At 40.5% G+C, this 25806-nt stretch overlaps 4 protein-coding genes and 1 long non-coding RNA gene across 7 annotated transcripts; 3 read left to right on the top strand and 2 right to left on the bottom strand.

Annotated features, from left to right (window-relative positions):
- The first annotated feature begins 1749 nt into the window (after positions 1–1749).
- Positions 1750–2680, top strand: LOC122785424 (medium-chain acyl-CoA ligase ACSF2, mitochondrial-like). Its single transcript, XM_044051208.1, has 4 exons — positions 1750–1968; positions 2049–2159; positions 2349–2417; positions 2498–2680. Exons 1-4 carry the CDS (start codon positions 1840–1842, stop codon positions 2546–2548), a joined length of 360 nt encoding a protein of 119 aa, XP_043907143.1. The 5' UTR covers positions 1750–1839; the 3' UTR covers positions 2549–2680.
- Positions 2681–2970: 290 nt separating this feature from the next.
- On the top strand, positions 2971–8433 carry LOC122785421 (medium-chain acyl-CoA ligase ACSF2, mitochondrial-like). 3 transcript variants are annotated; one of them, XM_044051203.1, is made up of 16 exons: positions 2972–3721; positions 4273–4474; positions 4778–4906; positions 5098–5151; positions 5296–5414; positions 5498–5660; positions 6222–6317; positions 6401–6552; positions 6649–6740; positions 6823–6899; positions 6990–7094; positions 7175–7326; positions 7417–7558; positions 7922–8032; positions 8110–8178; positions 8270–8433. In XM_044051203.1, the coding sequence occupies exons 1-14, from the start codon at positions 3609–3611 to the stop codon at positions 8027–8029; spliced, it is 1704 nt and encodes a 567-aa protein (XP_043907138.1). In that variant the 5' UTR covers positions 2972–3608; the 3' UTR covers positions 8030–8032; positions 8110–8178; positions 8270–8433. The 3 variants fall into 3 exon arrangements, with proteins under 3 accessions (XP_043907140.1, XP_043907138.1, XP_043907139.1); XM_044051205.1 differs by lacking the exons at positions 7417–7558; positions 7922–8032 and having other exon boundaries at positions 2971–3721; XM_044051204.1 differs by lacking the exons at positions 8110–8178; positions 8270–8433 and having other exon boundaries at positions 7417–7589; positions 7922–7986.
- Positions 5318–15423, bottom strand: LOC122785426. The gene is made up of 3 exons (XR_006362287.1): positions 15073–15423; positions 5461–6927; positions 5318–5366 (listed from the first exon to the last, which is right to left on the bottom strand). It is a non-coding gene; the product is annotated as an uncharacterized LOC122785426 (long non-coding RNA).
- On the top strand, positions 9307–16960 carry LOC122785420 (medium-chain acyl-CoA ligase ACSF2, mitochondrial-like). The gene is made up of 16 exons (XM_044051202.1): positions 9307–9585; positions 12014–12215; positions 12326–12454; positions 13165–13218; positions 13363–13481; positions 13658–13820; positions 14370–14465; positions 14546–14697; positions 14794–14885; positions 14968–15044; positions 15126–15233; positions 15314–15465; positions 15564–15705; positions 15874–15984; positions 16061–16129; positions 16223–16960. Exons 1-16 carry the CDS (start codon positions 9473–9475, stop codon positions 16271–16273), a joined length of 1830 nt encoding a protein of 609 aa, XP_043907137.1. The 5' UTR covers positions 9307–9472; the 3' UTR covers positions 16274–16960.
- On the bottom strand, positions 16576–25802 carry ndel1b (nudE neurodevelopment protein 1-like 1b). The gene is made up of 9 exons (XM_044051206.1): positions 25686–25802; positions 22730–22826; positions 20741–20894; positions 19961–20109; positions 19492–19628; positions 19230–19397; positions 19056–19147; positions 18718–18863; positions 16576–18095 (listed from the first exon to the last, which is right to left on the bottom strand). Exons 2-9 carry the CDS (start codon positions 22813–22815, stop codon positions 18005–18007), a joined length of 1023 nt encoding a protein of 340 aa, XP_043907141.1. The 5' UTR covers positions 22816–22826; positions 25686–25802; the 3' UTR covers positions 16576–18004.
- Between the last annotated feature and the right edge of the window lie 4 nt (positions 25803–25806).

Here is a 25806-nt window from a genome sequence, read left to right as displayed (position 1 = left end):
AAAGTCATAGTATAGTATGTTGTCCAAAATCACCCAAAAAAGTCATAGTATAGTATGTCGTCCAAAATCACCTAAAAAAGTCATAGTATAGTACATCGTCCAAAAATGGTCAAAAAATTCATAATATAGTATATCGCCCTAAATCACCCAAAAAAGTCATAGTATAGTATGTTGTCCAAAATCACACAAAAAAGTCATAGTATAGTATGTCGTCCAAAAAAGGTCAAAAAAGTCATATTATAGTAAGTCATCCAAAATCGGTCAAAAACGTCATTGTATGGTATGTCGTCCAAAATCACCCAAAAACGTCATAGTATAGCATGTAGTCCAAAATCATCCAAAAAAGTCACAGTATAGTATGTCGTCCAAAATCACCTAAAACAGGTAAAGTATGTTGTCCAAAATCACCCAAAAAGTCATGTAGTATCGTATGTCGCCCAAAATCACCAAAAAGCCAAGTAGTATAGTATGTCGGCCCAAAATCTAAAAAGTCATAGTATATCACCAAAATGCGTCAAAAAATTCATAATATAGTATGGGTTTTAAATTACCCAAAAAGTCATAGTATAAAGTGTCGGCCCAAAACGGCAAAAAGTCATGGTATAGTATGTCACAATTGGTCAAAACGCTAGTATAATGCGTCGTCCAAAAATCACCTAAAAAGTCATAGTATAGTATGTCATCCAAAAATCGGCCGTGTCACAGATAGTTTGTCAATCCAAAAATTGTCAAAAAAATCATAATATAGTATATCGCCCTAAATCACCCAAAAAAGTCATAGTATAGTATGTCGTCCAAAAACGGTCAAAAAAGTCATGGTATAGTATGTCGTCCAAAATCACCCAAAAAGTCATAGTATAGTATGTCGTCCCAAATCGGTCAAAAACTTCATAGTATAGTATGTTGTCCAAAATCAGTTAAAAAAAGTCATAGTATAGTATGTTGTCCAAAATCACCCGAAAAACTCATAGTAAAGTATGTCGTCCAAAATCAGTTAAAAAAGTCATAGTATAGTATGTCATCCAAAATCGGTCAAAAACGTCATTATATGGTATATCGTCCAAAATCACCCGAAAAAGTCATAGTATAGTATGTCATGAAAAATCACCCAAAAAAGTCACAGTATAGTATGTCGTCCAAAATCAGTCAAAAAAGTCATAGTATAGTATGTCGTCCCAAATCGGTCAAAAACTTCATAGTATAGTTTGTTGTCCAAAATCAGTTAAAAAAAGTCATAGTATAGTATGTTGTCCAAAATCAGCCGAAAAAGTCATAGTAAAGTATGTCGTCCAAAATCAGTTAAAAAAGTCATAGTATAGTATGTAGTCCAAAATCACCCAAAAAAGTCATAGTATAGTATGTAAATCACAAAAAAGTCATAGTATAGTATGTTGTTCAAAATCAGTCAAAAAGTCATATATAGTATGTCGTCCAAAATCAGTCAAAAAGTCATAGTATAGTATGTCGTCCAAAATCAGTCAAAAAAGTCATAGTATAGTATGTCGTCCAAAATCAGTCAAAAAAGTCATAGTATAGTAAGTCATCCAAAATGACACCAAAAAGCCATAGTCATTTCACTCCCATGAAGGATTGTTTTTGGTGGCTCTGTGTGTATTTGTGTGTATTTGTTTGTTTTTGCAATTGCCTATATGACCAACAGAGGCCACTAGAGGCTTGTTGTGTGAATGGGTTGAAGTCTGCCATCTCTGATTGTCTTGTTATATTTGGAAATTATTTTTACACATGATTATTTATTTACTTGCATTGACCAGATTTTATTTCATTTTTTAAGATCTTTACAGTTATGTTACAGTTTTATTACACAGGGACACAGCCAGCATGAACAGTCTGGGTTACTGCAAAATTGATGGACGTATCAAAGACATGATCATCCGTGGAGGAGAGAACATCTTTCCTGCCGAGATAGAGCAATTTCTCTATAAACATCCCAAAGTGCAGGAGGTGCAGGTCAGATTCAAAGCCACCAGAGGACAGCAAAGTGCCTCTGATTTGATATGTCACAGTAACTTCCTGACTCTGTTTCCAAGGTGGTTGGGGTGAAAGATGAGAGGCTGGGTGAGCAGGTGTGTGCCTGCATCAGGCTGAAGGAGGGTCAGAGCTGCAGTGCAGAGGAGATTAGAGCGTTCTGCAAAGGACAGGTGAATAAAACCCACAGAATCTTAGAGCACAGCTGCACATGATGTGGACTGACATGATAGTATAGTATGTGGTCCAAAATCAGTGAAAAAAGTCATAGTATAGTATGTTGTCCAAAATGGGTCAAAAAAGTCATAGTATGTGGTCCAAAATCAGTGAAAAAAGTCAAACTGACGTGTGTTTTTCCCCAGATTTCTCATTTCAAAATCCCACATTATGTGATGTTTGTGGACAGCTACCCCCTCACTGTCTCTGGAAAGGTAACTTCTGCTCTAATAGTTCCAAAAAAATGGTGCTTAATCAAATAAAACTGAAATGGCTGTTGTTTTGTGTTTCACAGATCAAGAAAAATGTTCTAAAGCAGGATATGGAGAAGGCGTTGGGCCTTTAGCTTGATGGACACTGAGTGAAGGGAAGCACTCAGCACCAAGAGATGAACTGGGACTATAATTCAAATTAGCTGCTTGATTTTATACCATTTTGCAGACTAAATGTAATTAAAATACCGAAAAATGTAACCTAACCTTGAGCCTCTGTGTCTGATGTTAATAGCTCATCAGCGTCTTCAAAGTTGTTTGACGATAACGGTGAAAGATACACACCCATTTTCTGTGAAGGTGGTGTTAAAGCCTGCAGAACACAAAGTTAAAGAAGAAGGGAGTGATTTTCTGAACTGTGATATATCCACATCAGATCAACATTGGCCCTAAATAAAGTTTCAGTGGCGTGGAATGTAAATGGTGCCAATCTCAGCTGACATAGGCAGGGTACACCCTGGACAGTTAGCCAGTCCATCGCAGGGCCACATAGAGACAAACAACCATTCACTACGGTCAACTCAGAGTGACCAATTTACTGTGGGAGGAGGCCGAAGAACCCAAAGAAACACTACAACTGTGGGATGTAGCATGGTTTTATTGTGTGTTATCGTCACATGAGCTTGAAGAGATTTTCTTTCTCCAGAAATGTAATGTACAGAAAGTATGTTTGTACCTTTTATATGCACAAGGGTCACTAACCAGCCTGTGTACTGCACCTTCGGTGGGGTGAGCGGACAAGTCCTCCATTTGTTGCAGTCTGCAGTTTCATAATTACATGTCACATATTCTTACACATTGGCACTTTCAAACGTTCAATATTTAATTCAATATTCAAAGTTTTCTCTGCAAAGGTGCAAAGTTTGACAATCTTATCATGAGGGGAGGAGCTTGCTGCCGTTAGTGGACAGAGGTCATGAGTTTAGACTCAATACTTGCTGACTCTAATTAGTCACTGATTTCAAAAACTGGCCCAAAAAAAAAAAGGTTTCTTCTTCAAAGTTTACACCTGAAACAGAAGTTAGGTGTTTCCAAGGTGACTACACATCGGACCAGTTAGACCAGATGTTATTCTGTCACAGGTCTGTAGGACCGTGTACTGATCCGGCTGCTATAAACTGGACTGTGTGACCAATGTCAGCGCCGGTCTCCTCTTCACTGCTCAGATCATGGGCAAACAGACTCGCTTTGGTGGATGGACTTAAACACAGCGCGTCACTGACATCATGCAGCTCCACTTTGATCTTGTAAGTTTGTGCTCAAGTAGCTAAGTGCTAATAAATGTCTTTGTAAATTGTCACATTGTCCCCTCTACGCAGCAAAACAGTTTCTTCATTATGGAGTTAAAATGATCAGAAATTTGGATTAAATAATAATTATATGAACTACAAACGTTCTGCAACGAACTGTGTGTATTTCCGTGATATCAAGGAATTGAAAACACATCTAAATCCACTTTATTTACATGTTTATTAACTGTACATGTGGTTTAAAAGGTCTGCACAGACACTTTGACCAAGGAAATAATGTTGGCTTTTCCTCCCAATAGAAATCGATTGTTGTCAAATATTACACTAGTACATGATCAGTCTGCTTACTTCTGGAGGTAAAGGTATGAGTAACAACCTGTTAAAATACACCAGAATGACATCTAATGGGGGAGGACCCCCACACCTCCACTCGTGTGTCCCCCCCCCACGTTACAAATGCTTAAATAATCAGTGAGCATTCACATGCAAAATGTTACAGTGTTTTATTTGACTCCTGACCTTTGACAATTGCTTATTTTTGCTCACAGGTCCCGGTCACTCCATGTGGACAGTCCCCCTCACAAACCCTCTCTGACCTGCAGCTACGTCCACGGCACCTCCATCGTCCCTCTGCTCTCCCAGACCGTGGCTCAGAGCCTGGACAGCACAGTGCAGCGCTGGCCGGACCGTGAAGCTGTCGTCTTCCTGCAGGACGGCATCCGGAAAACCTTTGCACAGTTTCAGCAAGATGTGTGTTTCACTCGTTGGCGTTCAGGACATTTGGCATATCGAGCTAAATTTCATACATTTAAAAAAAAAGATGTCAGTGGTGTCTTCTTTTGGCCGTCATAATGAGTTCTCTCCTTCCTTTGTCACCTCATCAATGTGTTCTGGGATTATCATCCAATCTAGATCAGATCAGATTCTCAATCAGCAGTTTTTTAGAAGGAATGAGAAAAAAAAACATTGTATATAAATAAATATCTTGAGCTCTGATTCTGACACGTAAAATCAATAAATAAATGTCGTATTTGTATTATTTTGTTGTTGCAGGTAGACCAGGCAGCAGCAGGTCTCCTTGCTCTGGGCCTGAAGCGAGGCGACCGACTGGGAGTTTGGGGACCCAACATTTACGAGTGGATCCTTTTCCAGTTTGCTTCAGCCAAGGCTGGGATTATACTGGTTAGTCTGGAAGAAATGTTAACCTTTAAAGGTCCAGGTTTTGTAGGTTTCCTGCCAGAAATTGAACATACGACCCAAAAGTATGTTTGTGGATCATGTCTTTAAAATCTTTAAAATAAAAAAATGTCAGGTTTCTGTATTATTGTAAGTTTACTACTTTCACAGTAATTCAATCATTGTTGTTGTTGCAGGTTGCATTAAACACAGCCTATCAGGCGAAGGAAGTGGAGTTTACTTTAAAAAAGGTATGAAACAGTAAAGGAGTGAGACCTGCTTACATAACCACAAGGTCTGGTCAGTTTAAACAAGTGGCTGCTGATTATTTACTACATATATACAAACTAAATCTTTACACATTAGCATTAAATGTACAGAATTGATGTGTCCAGGTCCAGTGTAAGGCAGTGGTCTGTCCTACTCACTTTAAAAGCCAGATGTTCTGTGAGATGCTGAGGGAGATCTGCCCAGAGATTAATGAGGCAACAGCTGGTAAGATCCAAAGCTCCAGGTAACACAGACCTACAATGATCATCTTCCTTTTTTTACATACTCACTTCCTCTGTTATAACGTAAGTTTCTCGGCTCTGCCAGGCTGCCAGACCTGCGTACGGTGATCGTGACGGACAGCAGACAGCCAGGGATGCTGCACGTGGAGGATGTGATGCAAGCAGGAGAGAGTCGACACCACAAAGAGCTGATGGAGCTACAGAAGAAGCTGTCCTTCGATGACCCCATCAATATTCAGTTCACATCGGTAACTTTCATTATTGCACTTTTCACACATGAATTCCGTCCGTCTCTTTCCTGAAAACACATTTTAAGGAATGTCACTTGCGCTCAAGTGCAAATTCGAAAGCAAAAGAACTCCAGGAAATCCTATAAAATGTGGTACAAACATTTCGTTGGATTCACAGATTAAATTATTACAATTTCAGTTCATTTTTGTGAAATTAACATCTAAGAAACCCCTTGAATGATTATTTTTTTTCAAAATTGATATTTGACATTTCAATACTTAGTTACTAACCTCCACTTTACCTGGGCAAAAGTCAACAGTCTGACCTCATGAAACCCCTTTTGGCTTTGTTAATGCATAATCTTAAGAGCACCATTTGAACTGGACACCACTTGTCAGCTTTTATGAGTTGGATGGCCAAATTTCAAAGGTCAAAGAAGAAATAAACATTTCAGCCTCTCGAATATGTTTAAGTCAACATGCACTTGTTTTATGAGGCTAAAACATTTGTTTAAACTTAAACTACATACCGATGCGCAGTAATTCTAGTTTACATATTGACCATGTTTTCTCTTTTAGGGAACTACAGGAAGCCCAAAGGGAACAGTTCTTTCCCATCACAATATTGTCAATAATGCCTACTTTACAGGTCTTCGAGTGGGTTATGCATCAAGAGTAAGTCCATATTTGTCTCTTGCTTTAAAGAAAATGCCGGCAGTAAAAATGTCAGAGATCTTATTTTTAACATTTCTCATCAGCCCCGGGTGCGAGTGTGCGTCCCTGTGCCGATGTACCACTGCTTTGACTCAGTGCTTGGAGGGATTTGCATGGCAGTGCACGGTGTTACGCTCGTCTTTCCTAGTTCTGGCTACAACATTAATGCTAATTTGGAGGCCATTCACAGTGAAAAGTACATCATATACAGCTCATCAGCCAAACAGATTTTCATATGCATGCTATGCAGTAAAATAGTTCATCGTCTCGCACTTATCTTTTCATCGTTTAGGTGCAATTTCGTCCACGGCACTCCCACAATGTTCATCGACTTGCTTAGCCAACCAGATTTACACAAGTATGACCTGTCATCGGTTGAATCTGGTAAGAAAAATGTCGTTTTCATGAATTCAGTTTATTGTCTAACCATTAGTTACGGCCTCCTTGTCTGTTTTTGGTGCTTCAGGGATCATGGCAGGGTCTTCGTGTCCACCTGAGATTGTTAGAAAACTGATAACAGACATGAACATGACAGAGATAGTCGTAAGTATTTGATTTGCATGTCCTATACCTTTTTGAAAGAAACTAAATAAGATTTGCTTCAGCGGCATAAATACATGTGGTGTTTTACAGATAGGTTATGGAACCACAGAGAATATACTTACATTTCTGGGGTTTCCACAAGACAACGATGAACTGAAGATAAACACGACTGGATGCATCATGAGCCACACTGAGGCACGTCTCGTCTTTGCACAAACCTTTGTCTACACATCTCCGTGACAGCACTGTGACTCACTGTGTGACTGTGTGCACAGGCAAAAGTGGTGGACCCCACTACTGGGGTGGTTGTTCCTCTGGGAGAATCAGGAGAGATTATGATCAGAGGCCCCTGTGTCATGCACGGGTACTGGGACGATCCAGAAAAAACCAGAGAGGTCATTTCGCAAGATCGCTGGTACAGGACTGGGTGAGCCTAATGATCACAGAAGACCTTTTATAACTCACCAAACAGTTATCATAATTTTCACATGTATTTTTTCCCTGTCCTTTGACAAAGGGACACAGCCAGCCTGAATAGTCTGGGATACTGCAGAATTGATGGACGTATGAAAGACATGATCATCCGTGGAGGGGAGAACATCTATCCTGCTGAGATAGAGCAGTTTCTATACACGCATCCCAAAGTGCAGGAGGTGCAGGTCAGAGTCAAACCCACTAGAGCAAAGCAAGGTATCCCTAAATGGCAATCTTCCACTGTGAGCGTGTCATTTGTGTTATAGTTTATGTCTGTTTCCATGAAGGAACAAATGATGGAACACTAACACTAGCTGCACTGCTATATCCATAATGACGCGTCTCACAAACAGTCCCTCTCAGTTTGGCAGGTTATTTATGGGGAGTGATGAAGTTAGAGCCTAGTGGCCAAAATGTCTGCACACTGTTACAATACACATTTAAATTGTAAATTGTCGGACTCAAATATGTTGTGTTGTTCTTGTTGTAAGCAACTCAGATACATTTAATGGAGATGTCACAGTAACCTCCTGTATGCTTTTTCCAAGGTGGTTGGAGTGAAAGATGAGAGGCTGGGTGAGCAGGTGTGTGCCTGCATCAGGCTGAAGGAGGGTCAGAGCTGCGGTGCAGAGGAGATTAGAGCGTTCTGCAAATGACAGGTGAATAAAACTCACTGGATATAAGAGCACAGCTGCACGTGATGTGGACTGACATGATAATGTGTGTTTTTCCCCAGATTTCTCATTTCAAAATCCCACATTATGTGATGTTTGTGGACAGCTACCCCCTCACGGTCTCTGGAAAGGTAACTTCTGCTCTAATAGTAACACACTCAAAACAACAAAATGGTGCTTAATCATATAAAACTGAGATGGCTGTTGTTTTGTGTTTTATAGATCAAGAAAAATGTACTAAAGCAGGATATGGAGAAGGCGTTGGGCCTTTAACATGAAGGACTCTGAGTGAAGCGAAAGAGATGAACTGGGACTATAATTCAAATTTGCTGTTTGATTTCATACAATTTTGCAGTCTAAATGATAATAAAATTATTTTAACCTAACCTTGAGCCTCTGTGTTTGATGTTAACAGTTCATCAGCGTCTTTAACGTTGTTCAAAGATAAAGGATAACGAAGAAAGATACACACGTCACCCATTTTCTGTGAAGGTGGTGTTAAGGCCTGCAGAACACAAAGTTAAAGAGGAAGTGAGTGGTTTTCTGAACTGTGAAACAGTTCAGAAAACCAGACCAACGTTGGCCCAACGTTGGCCCGAAAATAAAGTTTCAGTGGCGTGGAACGTGAAAGTACAGACCCTACCTCCTTTTAAAGAAGGTGCAAAGATGCGACCTGTAGGGGACATAACATTTTCCTGAGGAGTCAAAAGTATCGGGTCTTCTTCATTAGTCATAATTATGTCATTTATGTTCCCATTTCGAGGAAGACAATCAATAAAGGATGGCACATGTGGGTGAAATCTTTGGTTTGAAAAATTGCCGTTGGTTAAATCTCCAGAGTTCAGATTCTGGTACGTGAAAAAGGATGCAAACAAACGCAAGTGAGTGGAGAAGTCCTCCATTTGTTGCAGTCTGCAGTTTCATAATTATGTGTCGCAAATTCTTACACACTGGCACTTTCAAACGTTCAATATTTAAATGTCTTGTTTATGTGGGCTTTGCATGCATTTGCCTTCTTACCTGCTATAGTTTTCACAGACCACTTTTCTCTGCAAAGGTGCAAAGGTTGACAGTCTTATCATAAGGGCGGGGCTTGCTGCTGTTAGTGAACAGAGGTCATGAGTTAATCCTTACAGTCAAAAAACCTATAAACCACATAGCAAAGCCAAGGAAATCAAATGTGTAAAGTATTTAATGTTTATTAATCTTTGCTGACTCTAATCAATCACTGATTTCATACGGTTTTAAAAAACTGGCCTACAAAAAAAAACTTGATCTTGTTTGTTCTTCAAAGTTTACACCTGAAACAGAAGTGGGCGTTTCCAAGGTGACTACACATCGGACCAGTTAGACCAGATATTATTCTGTCACAGATCTGTAGGACTGTGTATTGATCCGGCTGCTTTAAACTGGACTGTGTGACCAATGTCAGCACTGGTTTCCGCTTCACTGCTCAGATCATGGGCAAACAGACTCGCTTTCGTGGATGGACTTAAACGCAGCGCGTCACTGACGTCATGCAGCTCCACTTTGATCTTGTAAGTTTGTGCTCAAGTAGCTAAGTGCTAATAATATTGTTTGAGCTTATATTAACATGCGTTTAAATGATTTTTAGTTTTAAGTCAGGTATTATAAATACTTGACTATATATAAATGTACCTAATATTTTACCACGGGATAGATTTGAACACAGTAAAGCTGTTTCTTCATGTGGACTTTAAGTGACCAGAAATGTGGATTATATAATAATAAAAATAATAATAATAACAGTAGAACTGCACACGTTCTGCAAACGAATTGTGCGTAATTTGGGGATATCAAGGAATCTAATATTATTTACACGTTTATTAACTGTACATGTGGTTTGAAACGTATGCACAGACTGATTCAATGTTCGGTTTGACCTAGGAAATAAGAACTAATCGATCGCAGTCATGAGTGTACATTTACATTTACCATGTCAAATATTAGTCCAGTGCACGATCAGTCTATATCCACCCAGCGCTGACTCTTTTATTGCTTCGCTATAAATCCACTCCAGTGAAATGATACACATGCCACTGAAAATGTACTACAGGTTTTCCTGCCTATAACAACTCGTTGCAGCACGCATGGCATGCGTATTTTACGCATGTGAGTGTGGCCGCTCAAAGATGGATGAGGTAACATCGTCTCAAAATGTTCAGCTTTTGTTGAAGCCTTATTATTATTTTACATACATAGACTCTATATTAGCCCTCAGTCACGTTAGATGAATGTTTACTATAACTTAACGATGTCAAAGGTCAGCTACACCCAGTAAAGTGCACAGATCTCCATTGTAAATTGGCTTGAGCTTAAAATAACACATTTCGCATATTACATCACACTGCCAATAACGGGAAGTACCCAACATAAGAGCATATAGAATCAAATAATGAATTAAAACCAACTTATCGCAGGAAATTAATGCATAAACATTCATAGGCCGAATAACGACTACCTAAAATAACAAAAACACCTGTTTGGGTAAATTGTATTTGACATGTAATTTGAGTATTTGTAAGTGTCACTTATAGTACAGGGCAACATTTTAGATTTTGGACTCACATGCGCCCCCACAGTTGCAGAGTGGGATTGCACTGTCGCAATTACCGCTCTGACTCCGCGATAGGCCCCCTTCTCCTCCACTGCTCCTCGGATCAGCACAGCCAGAAAACAATGACGTCATCAGACAAGGTACAGTCCTTTTTCATGTATTCCAGGAATATAACTTATCTCACACAGTTGTAGTCATTTTGTCCCATAAAATAAAGCTAGAACAAGTCGTCTACGTCGCCTCCACGCTGTAGCTACGGGAAGTCTCCCACTAGAGTCATTTAGCAGACCTGTATCTGTAGCTGTGGAGGCGACACACAAGTAGAATAATATAAATCAGCTGAGAGTCGTGGACTCACTGAAAATGCATCATTTCAACTACAGAGCAAGTGGTCGGGTTTAGTGGTGAACACACAGAAGCTGTGGCTGCCAAGTCTGTGCTGTTGTTAAATAATGAAAAAAGTGTTGAGAGGACTGAATATGTGCTGACGTGAACCTTCATGTGCATCATGGTCACTGTACAGCACGTACTGCATGAGTGATTGTGGTACGGAGTCATGTTACAGATATATTGGCCACAGGTGATGTCTGCCGAGTGCAGAGTTTGCAAATGAGCTTGTGTTCAATTATAATCTGCAGCTCATTCAAAGTGGATAACTCACAGTGTAACAGTGGTTAGAATCTTAACACATTTTTGCTTTTCATGGTTTTGTCACAGGATTACTCCTCACCTCTCAGCACCAGCTCTTCAGAGGCAGAGGCGACGAACACAACCCTCAGCCTGGATTCAAGCAGCGGCAGCAGCAGCAGTAGACACTTTGTTTACTGACAGCATGGTCGTCTGGGTGAAGGTGGTCATCTCATGCTGCTGTGTTTGGAAAATAAGGCATAAGTCTCCTGATCCAAGGGACACGGACACTTCAGACTGCACTGCCTGTAGAGAAAAAAAACAACAAAAAACCTCCTATAGCCAGTAAATGTATATAAATAATTATATTTTATACTGCTGTGCCAGCATTTAACTTTTGTTTTATTGTTTTATTTATACTTCAGCAAGCTTTTTCTGTACATGTTCTTACTTTGTGCTATTAACCAAGGGCGGTGAAAAATAAAACTTTCCATTGTTATGTATATTCATTTCTTTTCAATTCACTTTTACTTTTATTACTCGGACAACAGTCCAGCATTGAACGGTAAGTGGCAAAGAAAAATAAAAGTACTTCATTAACAACCTGTTAAAATGGACCAGAATGCCATCTACTTCTTTAAAATCCCCCCCACACACACACACGTTACAAATGCTTAAATAATCAGTGAGCATTCACTGCAAAATGTTATAGTGTTTTATTTGACTCCTGACCTTTGACAATTGCTTATTTTTGCTCACAGGTCCCGGTCACTCCATGTGGACAGTCCTCCTCACAAACCCTCTCTGACCTGCAGCTACGTCCACGGCACCTCCATCGTCCCTCTGCTCTCCCAGACTGTGGCTCAGAGCCTGGACAGCACAGTGCAGCGCTGGCCGGACCGTGAAGCTGTCGTCTTTCTGCAGGACGGCATCCGGAAAACCTTTGCACAGTTTCAGCAAGATGTATGCCTCAGAAAACATACAGTTAGATCAATTAGTTCATTAGTGAGCTCTGATTCTGGCGCATAAAATCAATAAATAATTGTCGTATTTGTATTCTTTTGTTGTTGCAGGTAGACCAGGCAGCAGCAGGTCTCCTTGCTCTGGGCCTGAAGCGAGGCGACCGACTGGGAGTTTGGGGACCCAACATTTACGAGTGGATCCTTTTCCAGTTTGCCTCAGCCAAGGCTGGGATTATACTGGTTAGTCTGGAGGAAATGTTTATTTTAAGATAAAGCTTTTGTAGGTTTCCTGCCAGAAATTGAACATATATGAAAAGGTATGTTTGTGGATCTCATCAACTTCAATATATAAAGTGGCAGGGTTCCACACCCTTATAATGCTGCGTTCACAGCAAACACAAACTTTCAGCACTGCATTTTTGTGCCACACATAAACCCGATGAATACAACTATGAAGACCTTTCAGACTGAACCTTTAAACCAGGAGTGTCCAAACTCAGATGTCCTGGGGGCCAATGAGCATCTCGTCTGGTCAACAGGGGGCGGTGTAGAGAAAAAAGTGGAGAAAAAAACAGCTCAGTTCAGTATTGGATGGGCATTAAGATTACCATTATAACACACTGTTCCGTCTTGATATTGCAATTAAGACAGTCATGATGATTTTTCACAGAGTTGCAAAGTAAAAGTAAAAAACAAGCTTATATAGTTCAATGTTGAACATAATACATTTAATAATGCGATCATTTCTTATTATTAATGACAGAATAATAATAATAACAATAATATAGCTAACAAACATTTAGTATTATATTCTGTCTATATACTATCACCTCGTGCCTAAGCCACACATGCTGTGTAAAGGAAGAGGAGGTCGCCAGTGTTTGTACTACTACTTTCACAGTATTTCATTTATGTGTGGAACAATATGTCTTATTTTGTTGTTCTTGCAGGTTGCATTGAACCCAGCCTATCAGGTGAAGGAAGTGGAGTTTACGTTAAAAAAGGTATGAAACAGTAAAGGAGTGAGACCTGCTTACATAACCACAAGGTCTTGTCAGTGTAAACAAGTGGCTGCTGATTATTTACTACATATATACAAACTAAATCTTTACACATTAGCATTAAATGTACAGAATTGATGTGTCCAGGTCCAGTGTAAGGCAGTGGTCTGTCCTACTCACTTTAAAAGCCAGAAGTTCCTTGAGATGCTGAGGGAGATCTGCCCAGAGATTGATGAGGCACCAGCTGGTATGATCCAAAGCTCCAGGTAACACAGACATTTTTTACACATAATAATAATAACAATAATAATGATAATAATAACAACAACAATAATAATAACAATGATGATAATAATAATAATAATAATAGTATTAATAACGATACAATAATAATAATAACAATAATAATAATGATGATAATGATAATAATAATTTTACACAGGCTGCCAGACTTGCGTATGGTGATCGTGACAGACAGCAGACAGCCAGGGATGCTGCATATGGAGGATGTGATGCAAGCAGGAGAGAGTCGACACCACAAAGAGCTGATGGATCTACAGAAGAAGCTGTCCTTCGATGACCCCATCAATATTCAGTTCACATCGGTAACTTTCATTATAACTTTCGTCGTGGTCCGTCCTTTTCCTGAAAACACATTTTAAGGAATTTTACTCTCGTGCTCAAGTGCAAATTAGAAAGCAGGAAATCCTATAAAATGTGGTACAAACATTTAGTTGGACTCAAACATTAAATTATTACAATTTGGCTGTGGTCTGACCTTACAATTTAAGTTCATTTTTGTGAAATCATCATCTAAGAAACACCTTGAATGAACTTTTTCCAAATTTGGTACTAATCAGTTGCATTTAAAGAAGTATTTACAAGTGGGATATTTGACATTTCAGTACTTACTTCTGAAACAAACATCCACTTGACCTGATCAGAGATTGTTGGTCAAAAGTCAACGGTCTGACCTCACTTTGTTAATGCATAATCTTAAGAAAAACCACAAGAGTACAAATGTTAACTTGGACCGTCAGATGAACTGTTATGAGTTGGAAACACTTGTTGACTTAAACTACATTGATGAATGGAGGCGCACGACCGATGCACAGTAATTCTAGTTTAGGTATTGACCATGTTTTCTCTTACAGGGAACTACAGGAAGCCCAAAAGGAACGGTTCTTTCCCATCACAATATTGTCAATAATGCCTACTATATCGGCCTCAGGGTGGGATATGCATCAAGGGTAAGTCCATGTTCTCCTCTTGCTTTAAAAAACGTAAACAGTGAAATGTGAATGATCTTGTTTTTCATATTTTGCATCAGCCCCGGGTGCGAGTGTGCGTCCCTGTGCCGATGTACCACTGCTTTGGCTCAGTGCTTGGAGGGATTTGCATGGCAGTGCACGGTGTTACGCTCGTCTTTCCTAGTTCTGGCTACAACATTAATGCTAATTTGGAGGCCATTCACAGTGAAAAGTACATCATATACAGCTCATCAGCCAAACAGATTTTCATATGCATGCTATGCAGTAAAATAGTTCATCGTCTCGCACTTATCTTTTCATCGTTTAGGTGCAATTTCGTCTACGGCACTCCCACAATGTTCATCGACTTGCTTAGCCAACCAGATTTACACAAATTTGACCTGTCATCGGTTGAATCTGGTAAGAAAAATGTCGTTTTCATGAATTCAGTTTAATGTCTCACCATTAGTTACGGCCTCCTTGTCTGTTTTTGGTGCTTCAGGGATCATGGCAGGGTCTTCGTGTCCACCTGAGATTGTTAGAAAACTGATAACAGACATGAACATGACAGAGATAGTCGTAAGTATTTGATTTGCATGTCCTATACCTTTTTGAAATCACTTTACCAGCATTAAGCACATCTAATCATTATGATTTAAGTTAGGTTATGGAACCACAGAGAATAGCCCCCTTACATTTCTGGGGTTTCCACAAGACAACGATGAACTGAAGATAAACACGACTGGATGCATCATGAGCCACACTGAGGTACGTCTCCTTTTTGCACAAACCTTTCTCTACACATCTCCATGACAGCACTGTGACTCACAGTGTGACTGTGTGCACAGGCAAAAGTGGTGGACCCCACTACTGGGGTGGTTGTTCCTCTGGGAGAATCAGGAGAGCTGCTGGTCAGAGGCCCCTGTGTCATGCACGGGTATTGGGACGATCCAGAAAAAACCAGAGAGGTCCTTTCACAAGATCGCTGGTACAGGACTGGGTGAGACTAATGATCTCTGATGACTTTCTATAACTCACCAATCAATTATTATTATAATTATCACATTTTTTTTGTTTTTTTCCTGTTCTTTCACAAAGGGACACAGCCAGCCTGAACAGTCTGGGTTACTGCAGAATTGATGGACGTATGAAAGACATGATCATCCGTGGAGGGGAGAACATCTATCCTGCTGAGATAGAGCAGTTTCTATACACGCATCCCAAAGTGCAGGAGGTGCAGGTGCGAGTCAAAACCATGATCCACTTCATGTTTTTGTTATTATACAGTTCATCTGTTTCCATGTGAGAACTGATCTGTTTTCTTTGGAAACACAGTGAACCGTCTCTGAGAACGTATTTCAGATACATTTCATTGTTGTCACAATAACCTCCCGTCTCTGTTTCCAAGGTGGTTGGGGTGAAAGATGAGAGGCTGGGTGAGCAGGTGTGTGCCTGCATCCGGCTGAAAGAGGGTCAGAGCTGCAGTGCAGAGGAGATTAGAGCGTTCTGCAAAGGACAGGTGAGAGTCGGTGATGATTTAAACACACTGAATCTAAGGGCACAGGTGTACATGATGTTTGTTTGTTTTTATCTAGATTTCTCATTTCAAAATCCCACATTATGTGATGTACGTAGACGGCTACCCCCTCACCGTTTCTGGAAAGGTAACTTCTCCTCCATTAGTAACACAGAAGACAAGAAAGTGACGTTTAATGACAATGAATACTGAAATGGCTGCCACTGTTTGTTTTTAATAGATCAAGAAGAATGTTTTAAAGCAGGATATGGAGAAGAAACTAGGCCTTTAACATGAAGGACAACGAGTGCACCTGCTGGAAAACGTAGGACATCTGATCTGACATCTGCGGGACAATGATGCATGTTGAGCTAACCTTGGGACTCTAAAAGTGAATTGCTCCATCTCTGATCTTAAACGTTTGTTCTCGACCTTGGTCATATTTGTCCGACAATAAATTCTTAAAGAGGGCAAACAGCCGATGAAGGCCCCAAAATGGGGCTAAAGGCGACCAGAAAACCGTCTGCTACAATCCAGTTTTTTGTGTCAAACTACATCATTCTCACCTACAGTGTGCGACACAAGTACACAGTGTTTTTTTTATCATCTCAGTCTTTATTTACTTAAACAATTTGGACAAACATTTTGATATTGTGTGACAGTAAAACTCATATGAACACATGCCACACACAATCTGAAATAAATAGGACCTTGTGCCAAATATAAGTATGTACAATGTGGTGTGGGGCAATATCACCACCCTTACAAGCTATATACACTGACGGTGAAACACACTTTAGTAACAGGCTCGTAGTTTTAGCCTTGAAGTGATATCTGATATTATTAAAAGCTATGAATACTAAAGGCTTCAAATATATTTTCCGAAAAGAAAAAGGAGACGTGTGTGGGCAAAACTGATTCAGGCAAAAAGAAAAATCTGGTTTATTAAATTAACCAATATATCTGGTAAAAAAAAAAATTAAATTAACAGGTAAGTAGAAAACCTGCTGCATGACACAAAGGCTTAACTTTACCATGAACTCACATGAACCAAAGTCCTCAAAAAGAACCCTTGTGTTTCGTATTTCAATTCCACTGTGCCTTTACATCAGGACGAGGTCAACGAGCCTGTCACAATACTCGACACAAACTAAACAACGTCAGTACAAACATTTAAAACAAAAAGGCAAAACAGTTCCTCCCTCAGTTGATGAGGAAACTCTCAACTGCAGCGACTCCTGTGAGAAACAGTTCGTTTAACCGGGAGCACAGAACCAGGCAGGGAGACTACTCCCATATGGATTTACCAGTAGCCAGTAACACGAGGAAAGACTGCACTATAATACATGGCTTTGAACGATCAACATTCACTTCAGTCATTAACGTGGGGTTTAACGACGCCCCTCCAAACCCCATTTTAAATATGCACACATGCAGGAAAATTGCAATAGGAAAATCTTGCATTTTAAAGCATCCTGTGAGATAAGTTAATTTTATAAACACGTCCCTTTTTTGTCTTTTTTTTTTTTTAAATATAATACATTCTTAATTAATATTAGTTTACCTGTGCAATTTAAGTGGAAAATATAGGGACAAAATAAGGTTAAGATGAAGCTGTAGTCTGTTAAGGACTTTTTGTCGGGGATAATAGTTTTCAGAGGAAGAGTGGAGAGTTTAAATCATAACCACTGCAGAGTTGAGAGCAACACATTCATATGAGCACAGAACAGCACAGCTTTAGGCACATGCAAGTGGGTAGGAACGTAGGCACCTACTCACAGATGCATTTAGAGCTGCAAACTGGAGGCAGGTTAATTGTATAGTCAAAGCCTCACTTCCATACGTCAAGTTCAAAAATGCACAATCCCCATACAAGCAAACACACACACACACACACACACCTTCCTCTCAATCGCACTCGCACACATACACACAAACACACAATGTCACGGTCTTTCAAGTGTCCTCTCTGTTCCCAAGTTGTGTCGGGGCGGAAAGGAGTTTGAGTAGAGTCTGGGATGCCTCACACACTCAGAGGCAGCATGCCCGGTGGAGACACGGCTCTGGACGCTGCCATGGAATTCAAAGAGCTAGGGTCGAGTCCATTAACAGTCCTACAGTTAAGAGGGACAAATGTATAGCATTAGCACAACAGGAACACAAACAAATGAAAAGGTTTTGAGGTATGAGGTATAAAATACACATCGACGGTGAAGTTGCTGTGGTTGCCACAGATGGGGACACAAGCTGCTGGTCTGCTGCTGCCTCTTTTAGTACGTTTTGTGTCTGTTAGGTTAATTGAAATGAAGGATATTTTAAAGCGCAAAAGGCACAAGACAACATATTTGAGGTACTGATGGAGGCAGCAGTAGATTTACAACTTCTACGTACATTGAGGTCAAATTGCGGATTTTCCCTATGGAGTTTGGTGCACTTTCCACAGCAAACATATTCCTAAAATATTCCAAACTTTAACTCCTCATGACATGTCGCCTGCAGGCCTTTTTTTAAGTGGCAAAAAAAAATCTGGTTTTCCTTCTGCCCCTGCTGGCAGTCATGTTATCAGTGAGACTGAGTGTCTGGGAACAGATGGAAACAGTGCTTCAGCGAGGTCAGTGTTGATAATGTATCAACACCTCATGCAACCAAAAACCAAGTTCACACACACTGCACACAAATTATTTTCTGCACATTCCACATTCAGGCCGTGTTTGTTACAAACTGTGAGGGACTCACGTTTTCTCAAAGTACGAGGTATGTAGAGAGTGAGGAAATTTGGTGGCATTGCCGTTGATGACCGTGCTGTTGTCGGTGGAGAAATTTTTCCTCGCCGCCTGGTCTTTGGCAAAGTTCCTACATGCGGCAAGTTTGGACTCCAATGCCTAGTGACAGAGTGGGGAAGAGAATCTGTATTTAGCCTCAGTATCAACATCTCTGTTTGTTCTGTAGCTGATGAAACACTGTTCCTCCACGTTATGGAACTTATTTAGCCTTGACCTATTTGAAGCACCTTTTTTGGTTTGCTTCCCCAGTCCTGAAACAGTTATAGATAAAATGTAAAAAAAAACACTTACGCCGACTTTTCTCAGGAGATCACCGACTATGTTCAGAGCCGAGATTCGAGCAGAGGGAGTGAGGGAGGAGCTGCCACAGCCATTGGTTAAAGCTAAATCATAGAAGTTGATATCAGTACACATAACGGTACATTTTTCCAATTACAAAGTAAAACTAAAAAAAATAATGCTCACCTTTTGGGCTGATGAAAGGATGCTCTATGCTCTTTCCTATAGGTGTGGCTGGGAGGGACAGAGAGGCCTGTACAGCAGAATCTATCTTGTCAATGTCCAATGTGGGTGAGCTGGGTGCTGACATCCTGTCTGTGGTGCGCTCCCGGACTGCAAGCTCCTGTCTCAGGTCTGCGGGAGACAAGAGTGAAACTCACGAAATACAACTCTGCTGTATAGATGACGCGTTAACTACAGAATGGCTTCTTCAGTGCTTCATCGCTACCTCGTGCTTCATCTTTCAGTCGCTGCACAGACACAAGAAGGGACTCCTTCTCATCCAGCTCACTCTCCAGGAAGGCATTTCTCTCGATGGCCTGGTTTAAACGGCCCTCGAAGTCCTCGAGGGACACTATTGTAGCCCTGCACATGGAAAATGAAATGTTAACGCAGGCTCAATCACCAAAACATGATCGTATGACATGCCATCATGAACAAATATAAATTTGACAGTCTCTGAAAACACCTTTCATTATATCAACTAAACTTAAATACATGGATATAATATCTCACTTGCAAAAATGGGTGGAGTCTATATCAACATTTGCAGTTCTAATCTTTCACAGTGACAAGACATCAGGAAATAAACAAATAATGACAGCACAAAAATATGCTAGACGTTTGTCTAATTAAAAATGGCAGCATAACAGATGTAAATGGGCTACATCAATCTAAATGTGGAGTCTCACTCTGACCTTTTGGCTCTCTCCAGATCGTCGTTGGCCTGCTCCAGCTCCCGGACGTATTTGTGGAGCTGCTCCTTGATGCTGCGGGTCTGACCCAGATCATCCTCTAGCATCGAAATCTGCTTATAACTCTGGGCGTACTGCTGCTCCAGCTTCTCCTATTAGAGATGGAAATGAAGTGAAGAGAAGAAACGATATAAAGAGTTTTGGAGTGAGTGCATGTCACTAAACAAGGACATCAAAGTGACTTGCTGTTCCAGAAAACAACCGTTTTAATTACTTCTGATGAGGTGTGAAAGCACAATTTGGCATTTAAAAAAAAAGGACGGCACAAAAGTCATCATCAACGGTAGGGAAACCTAAAGGGCCCCCCTGTTCCATTGATAAAGGCACTGTGGCTCATTTGCTCAGTGACAGCGTGGCTTGCGTGGAATGCATGATTCGTCTCTCGGGCTCATTTTCACAGTTCATTTTTAGCATTTTCTGCTGGGAGTCCACTCACATGTTGGACCATGTGAAAAATCACAACACCGTATGGTCATTTTCTCAAAAGGAGCCCAGCAAAGGTTTCTGGCTACGCCCCTTGCCATTTTCTATTTCCTTCCTCCTCATCCTGATATCAAATTAAGAAGTGCTGGAGGATTATGTAACACTAATCCTTATTAACACCTACTCAACAAATCAGATGTTGGAACTTATCCTTGGGATCCAGCAGAGCAGATAACCTCTTAAATAACTTTATGGCTGTCCTGACACACAGACCATAAAAATTCAACAGACGATGATTACCTTGATGTTGGCCATCTCATTCCTCAGTCTTTCGTTTTCGATCTGCAGGTCTCGTAGGCGGTGCTCTGCCTGGCTAAGCTGTGCTTCCAACTCAGCCTCCAGTTCACGGCTTCCCTCCTGGAACTCCTGCAGCTCCTCCTGTGCATTGAGGCAACTGGATGGTACAAAACAATCACTGTCAATTACCGGCCACCTTGTTCATATTTCACCATTCAACAGTGCAGCACTGTCTGGCTGAATGAGCATTTGGCTTTTGTCCTGTAAGATCAGTCCAGGTCAGGCATGTCACAGCAGTTTTATCTCCACTGGCCAGAAATAAACCTGCATGAATCGCCAGTAAGATGTTTGAAGATGCCCCTGCCGACCAGGAAATAGTGCACGGCTCAGCATTGTCGAGTTAGGCATTCTAAATATACAGCTCCGAGGAGACAGCTGAACTGTGACAGTAGGTGGTTTGGGAAGACGCGCAGAAAAACAGGCCTGCTGTCATGTGTCCTCAGTTGTAGAAGAGGTTAAAGGACAGTGAGTGAGAGGGCAAAAAAACAGGATGAGGACATATGCAAAGAAACAGGAAGTATGGAAATGCTGGTCCGAGCTGAAAAACAACCAGGATAATTTATGACCTTGTTTGGGTCATACTGAATATTCTACTGCAGAGCGGGAAGGAGAAAGACCCAGAGGGCAGTGATACAATCTCTAATTTGTCTTTTGCCTGTTGTTGGTGACAATGTGGTTCAACACTGTTCTGACATCAGCTGACTTGTGCCGGGATAATGGCCTCTCAGTGGCTCGACACAGCAATGGCATCCATGAATCAGTTGTTGTGCGAGACTCGTTCCAGTCATACCAGTGTGACAGAGGCTGCTTCATCAGCATGCTGGGCTCCCATTACCTCCCAGTTTGACCACACACACACACACAGACACACACACACACAAACACACTTCTCCTCCCTTGAGCTCTTCACAGTTTAAAATTACCAACAATGCTTGACAAAGACAAGCATTAAATTACTGAATGTGGAGTAATCACCTTCAAATGTGTGGGATAATTAGTCTTTGACTGATGATAATAGGCTGTGATTTGTCATGGTAGCCTGATTTATTTAAAAGCAAAACTAGGGAAATAACTTCTCACTAAGACTGAACAATGAATCATTTTCAAATCAAAATCAGAATTTGAAACAACACAATGCAAATTAGCAAATCGATTGTTCCATTAAAATGAAGTGTAATAAAGACATGGTGGAGAGAATTCATATCGAGTATAGTGGTTCATATTCTGATGATATCATTTGGTAAACTCATCTTGTTTTAAAACTTTCTCAACAGGTGATTAATAAACCCAGGAGCTGTGTCAAGCTCTACACTTTGATGTTACTATATCTACGAACTAATGTTGTAGCTCAACGGGTGTTTGTCAGAAAACCACCAGTGTGTTCTGTCCAGTTCCTCCACCAACAGAGAACAAAGAGAAAATGCACATGCACCGAGTTCAACAGAGATCTGACACGATCCGCTGCAGCTTATACCCACATGTGCTGTGGTCTCTCTGTTCAAGAAATCAAAGATGTAGTCATTTCCTCCTACAGTAAGCCACAGCTGCTTGTGGGCACTGATGTTAAAAAGCTTGGTTATTCGCCTTATATGGCAAAGCTGTTCTGTGATGAAACTTTCATTAAAATTGTGGAAAAGGCCAAAATACACATTCAGCAAATTTGTACTAGCCTATTATGTAACCTTATCTTACTGGGTTTAATGTCTTCTTCTCTATGTGGGATTGCTGCCATCTGATGAACTGGCACATTATTACATGACCTAATTTCAAAGAATAAGCTTGGCAAATAGTAATTATTCTTCCATATGGTCTGAATTCATGTATTCATATGCACAGACAGAGCATCGTGAATGATTCACATCAGCTCTATGAGCAAAGAACTTCAGTCATTGACACACATGTTACATGTGAGAAATACACTGTGTCGCTTACCTTTTCTTGTATTTGAGGGCTTGTGACTTCCAGTAATCAACTTCCTCGTCCTTTGTCAAAAATTTGGGAATCATCTCTGTGTCCATGTCAGGGCAACCTGAGGATTAAATTCAAGTATTGATTAGCTTTTACAGTGTTTAGTCAGTCAAACGTGGTAGTCAGCACTTTGATTATGTTTGCATCCTTCCAGCATGTACAGTCAGATACAGTAATTCCCTTCTAATCTCAGGTATGAAAAATCAAGATAGGAAATGTCCCTGCATTCTCGGTGGAGAACAGCAGAACTCTTTATATACCGACACAGACAACCTTTCCATTACTGAACAAGGCCTGACTAAACGCATGATGACCACATGACATTAATTAGCGGCAATCCATGTTAATGAATTAATTGTCAAATGAAGTGAGACTAGTGACACACAGATCAAAGACCTCTGTTGTCGTCTTGCTCTGGAGCGTAAGAAGGTTTCTGCATCTCCTGTTAACACTAACTGGTCAACTCTGCCTTTCAGAAAATGATTCAACATATTCTGGGAAGAGCCACTCTGTATGTTCTGTGTCAAAGGGGAACCCTCACTGCAGCCCACAGGAATGCCACCGCTGTGGCTCCAGGAATATTTACTGTATAATCCAAACTGATCTCACCGGGACTATCCTGCAGACAGGTCATTTACAAAGCCTGATGAACTTGTTGTGACTGTTGTAGTCATGTGGTTATATAAATAAGAAAACCTTGCAGCATGCATATACATTATTTAAATCTTTTACATTATACTAGACTAAATTAGGCTTAGGCAAAAGAGAAAAAGGTCTATCCTCAGAGCGATGGAGACTTGGAGGAAGGGCTGTCTGCTCTACCCGTTACACATTCCTCTGACATGGCGTCATCAACAACTTACTCATTGCAGACCCATCATGTGTCCGTGCATTACTCAAAGGAAACTGGAAACCAAAATACCAAGTTCGGAGATGACGAAATGTTCCAAAGTTGGCATAACATGTTACTTTGTGTGTTAATCACTCCAAAAACATGACTTCCAATTAGAAGAAACACCCGCAAATTCTAGCTCATCCAGTAGAAATCTATTATTACGATGATGAATGTGGTCTGTTGCTTTCTAATCATCCATGAGACTCTCTCTGGATTTTTTCTGAGGAACAGGAAAGTGATTCAGATTAAAAAAAACACCCACTCACAAAGAAGGCATGACTGTATATTAGCTCACTGAGTAAGGACTCTTAAATCAAATGGGCGAATCCACCCCAACCATTTCACATGTTCACCAATCACTGCCACTGTACTGGTAACTTAATACAACACTTATACGAGATGAAAAGTGTGCGCTATTATTGCGATATCACATCACAGTTCGTGCTGAGACTTTTTTTGTTGTCCTCTCGCTCTGATTACAACATCCTTTGGAGCAGCGTCAGCTCGACCCCGGGATCTATTTGTCAGTGGTAACAATATCAGGACAGGCAGGGACACAGCGGACAAGGAATGGGTGAACGTCCACTTATACTCTGGAGACAGAGGGACTTTACAGACGAGGGGAAGGTAGTCACGAAGAGACAGTTTCCTTTCGCCACATTCTTGTTTCTACTTCCTCTTTTTTGCTGCAGAGAATTAAAGTGCTGACGCGGGTGTAGTCACATCTGTATATTTAGAACTAGGCATGGGATGAGTTGTAAATTTCCTGTCATGATTATGCTGAAAAAAACTTACAAATCATGATGTTATTGCAATAACAATCATTTTCTAAGCTTTATAAACATAAATGAGCAGGGCTTTTTCTCCGTACTCTTCCCTAATTTTTTTGTTTGGATCCAAAATATTTGCACAAATACGGACAATGACTGTTACTTGTGTTTGGGACAATTAATCACAGAATAATCTAATTGTAAGATCAAATGTGTGTGAAAACAGGATTATGATCAAATTCCGCTGTGCTGCAATAATTCAACAGTGAACACTTGCTGTACAGGTGAGAAAATACATTTTTGAAATACAAAAAAAATACTAAATAAATAGAGGTTGAAAGTGTTTGCTGACTGATTCACAATAACCTCAAATCTTTATGATTTTGATCAAGCTTTTCAAGAATATGACAGTTGAAAGGCAAAATGATATGTTGTACCAATAAGGAATCATATCGCAGTGGTACACATAATTTCAATTTAACTGTGAAGCTCTACTAATGTTAAAAACACATGTGTCGGTGAAATGTTAACCAACTATAAAGAAACAATTGTGCTGATTAATGAAAGCTCACAAAGGTCAACATTTAGCATAATCAAGATATGTGATAATATTGTATATTGTCCCAGCCATAACTTAAGATGAAGATGATGAGGGAAAACACAGCTTTAATTTTACACTGTTTTACAGGGTTTGGTTTCTATATTCCCCAGAACTGGGCACATATTTTGGTTATTTAAGCAAAAGGATGTGCACTTTTGCTACAAAACGGCTTTACATTTCGATTTAATTCATTAAAGCAACAATGAGATAAAGGTGACAGCTGCTATACACTATATATAGTGGTTGGTCATATTCAGCTTTAGATACATATTTACATAACACATTGGAAATTCCCTAAGAATTCCCATAACATTCAGGGCCAGACTGAGCTGAACAGTGGCAGGTTGTCATTCAGGCTAATTCAATAGCTGTTGTCAGTGTGTCGGTGTCGAGCTTTCTACGTATTGTGTGGTTTGTCAGGCAGTAGAGAGGCAACGATAAACAACAACACGTTCCTTCGATGGCGTCGAACGAAAAAAAAGGTAAACATTAACCGTGTGAAATTAGGAAGCAAAAAAAAAGAGCAAAGCTGAAACCGTGCGTCGCCATAAAACGCAGACACCGGAGCTGCGGCTGAGGAGCTCATACAGCAGCACGACACTCGCGAACATGTCCGCCGTGAATAGGAGCGAACCGTTGAATTAAATCAGCTACCTGCTCATGTCCAAACGTGTCTTAGTGTCTTCAGTCTCAGCGGGTTGACGTCCTCCAGCCGGGAACACACATCCAGTCCAACACACAGTCTGCCGCTGCTCTGACCCACCCGGAGTGACGC

Source organism: Solea senegalensis, linkage group LG19 (assembly GCF_019176455.1).
Source record: "Solea senegalensis isolate Sse05_10M linkage group LG19, IFAPA_SoseM_1, whole genome shotgun sequence".
NCBI lineage: Eukaryota > Metazoa > Chordata > Actinopteri > Pleuronectiformes > Soleidae > Solea > Solea senegalensis.
The sequence above is the reverse complement of the archived record's forward strand: the minus strand, read 5'-3'. Positions and strand labels throughout refer to the sequence as shown.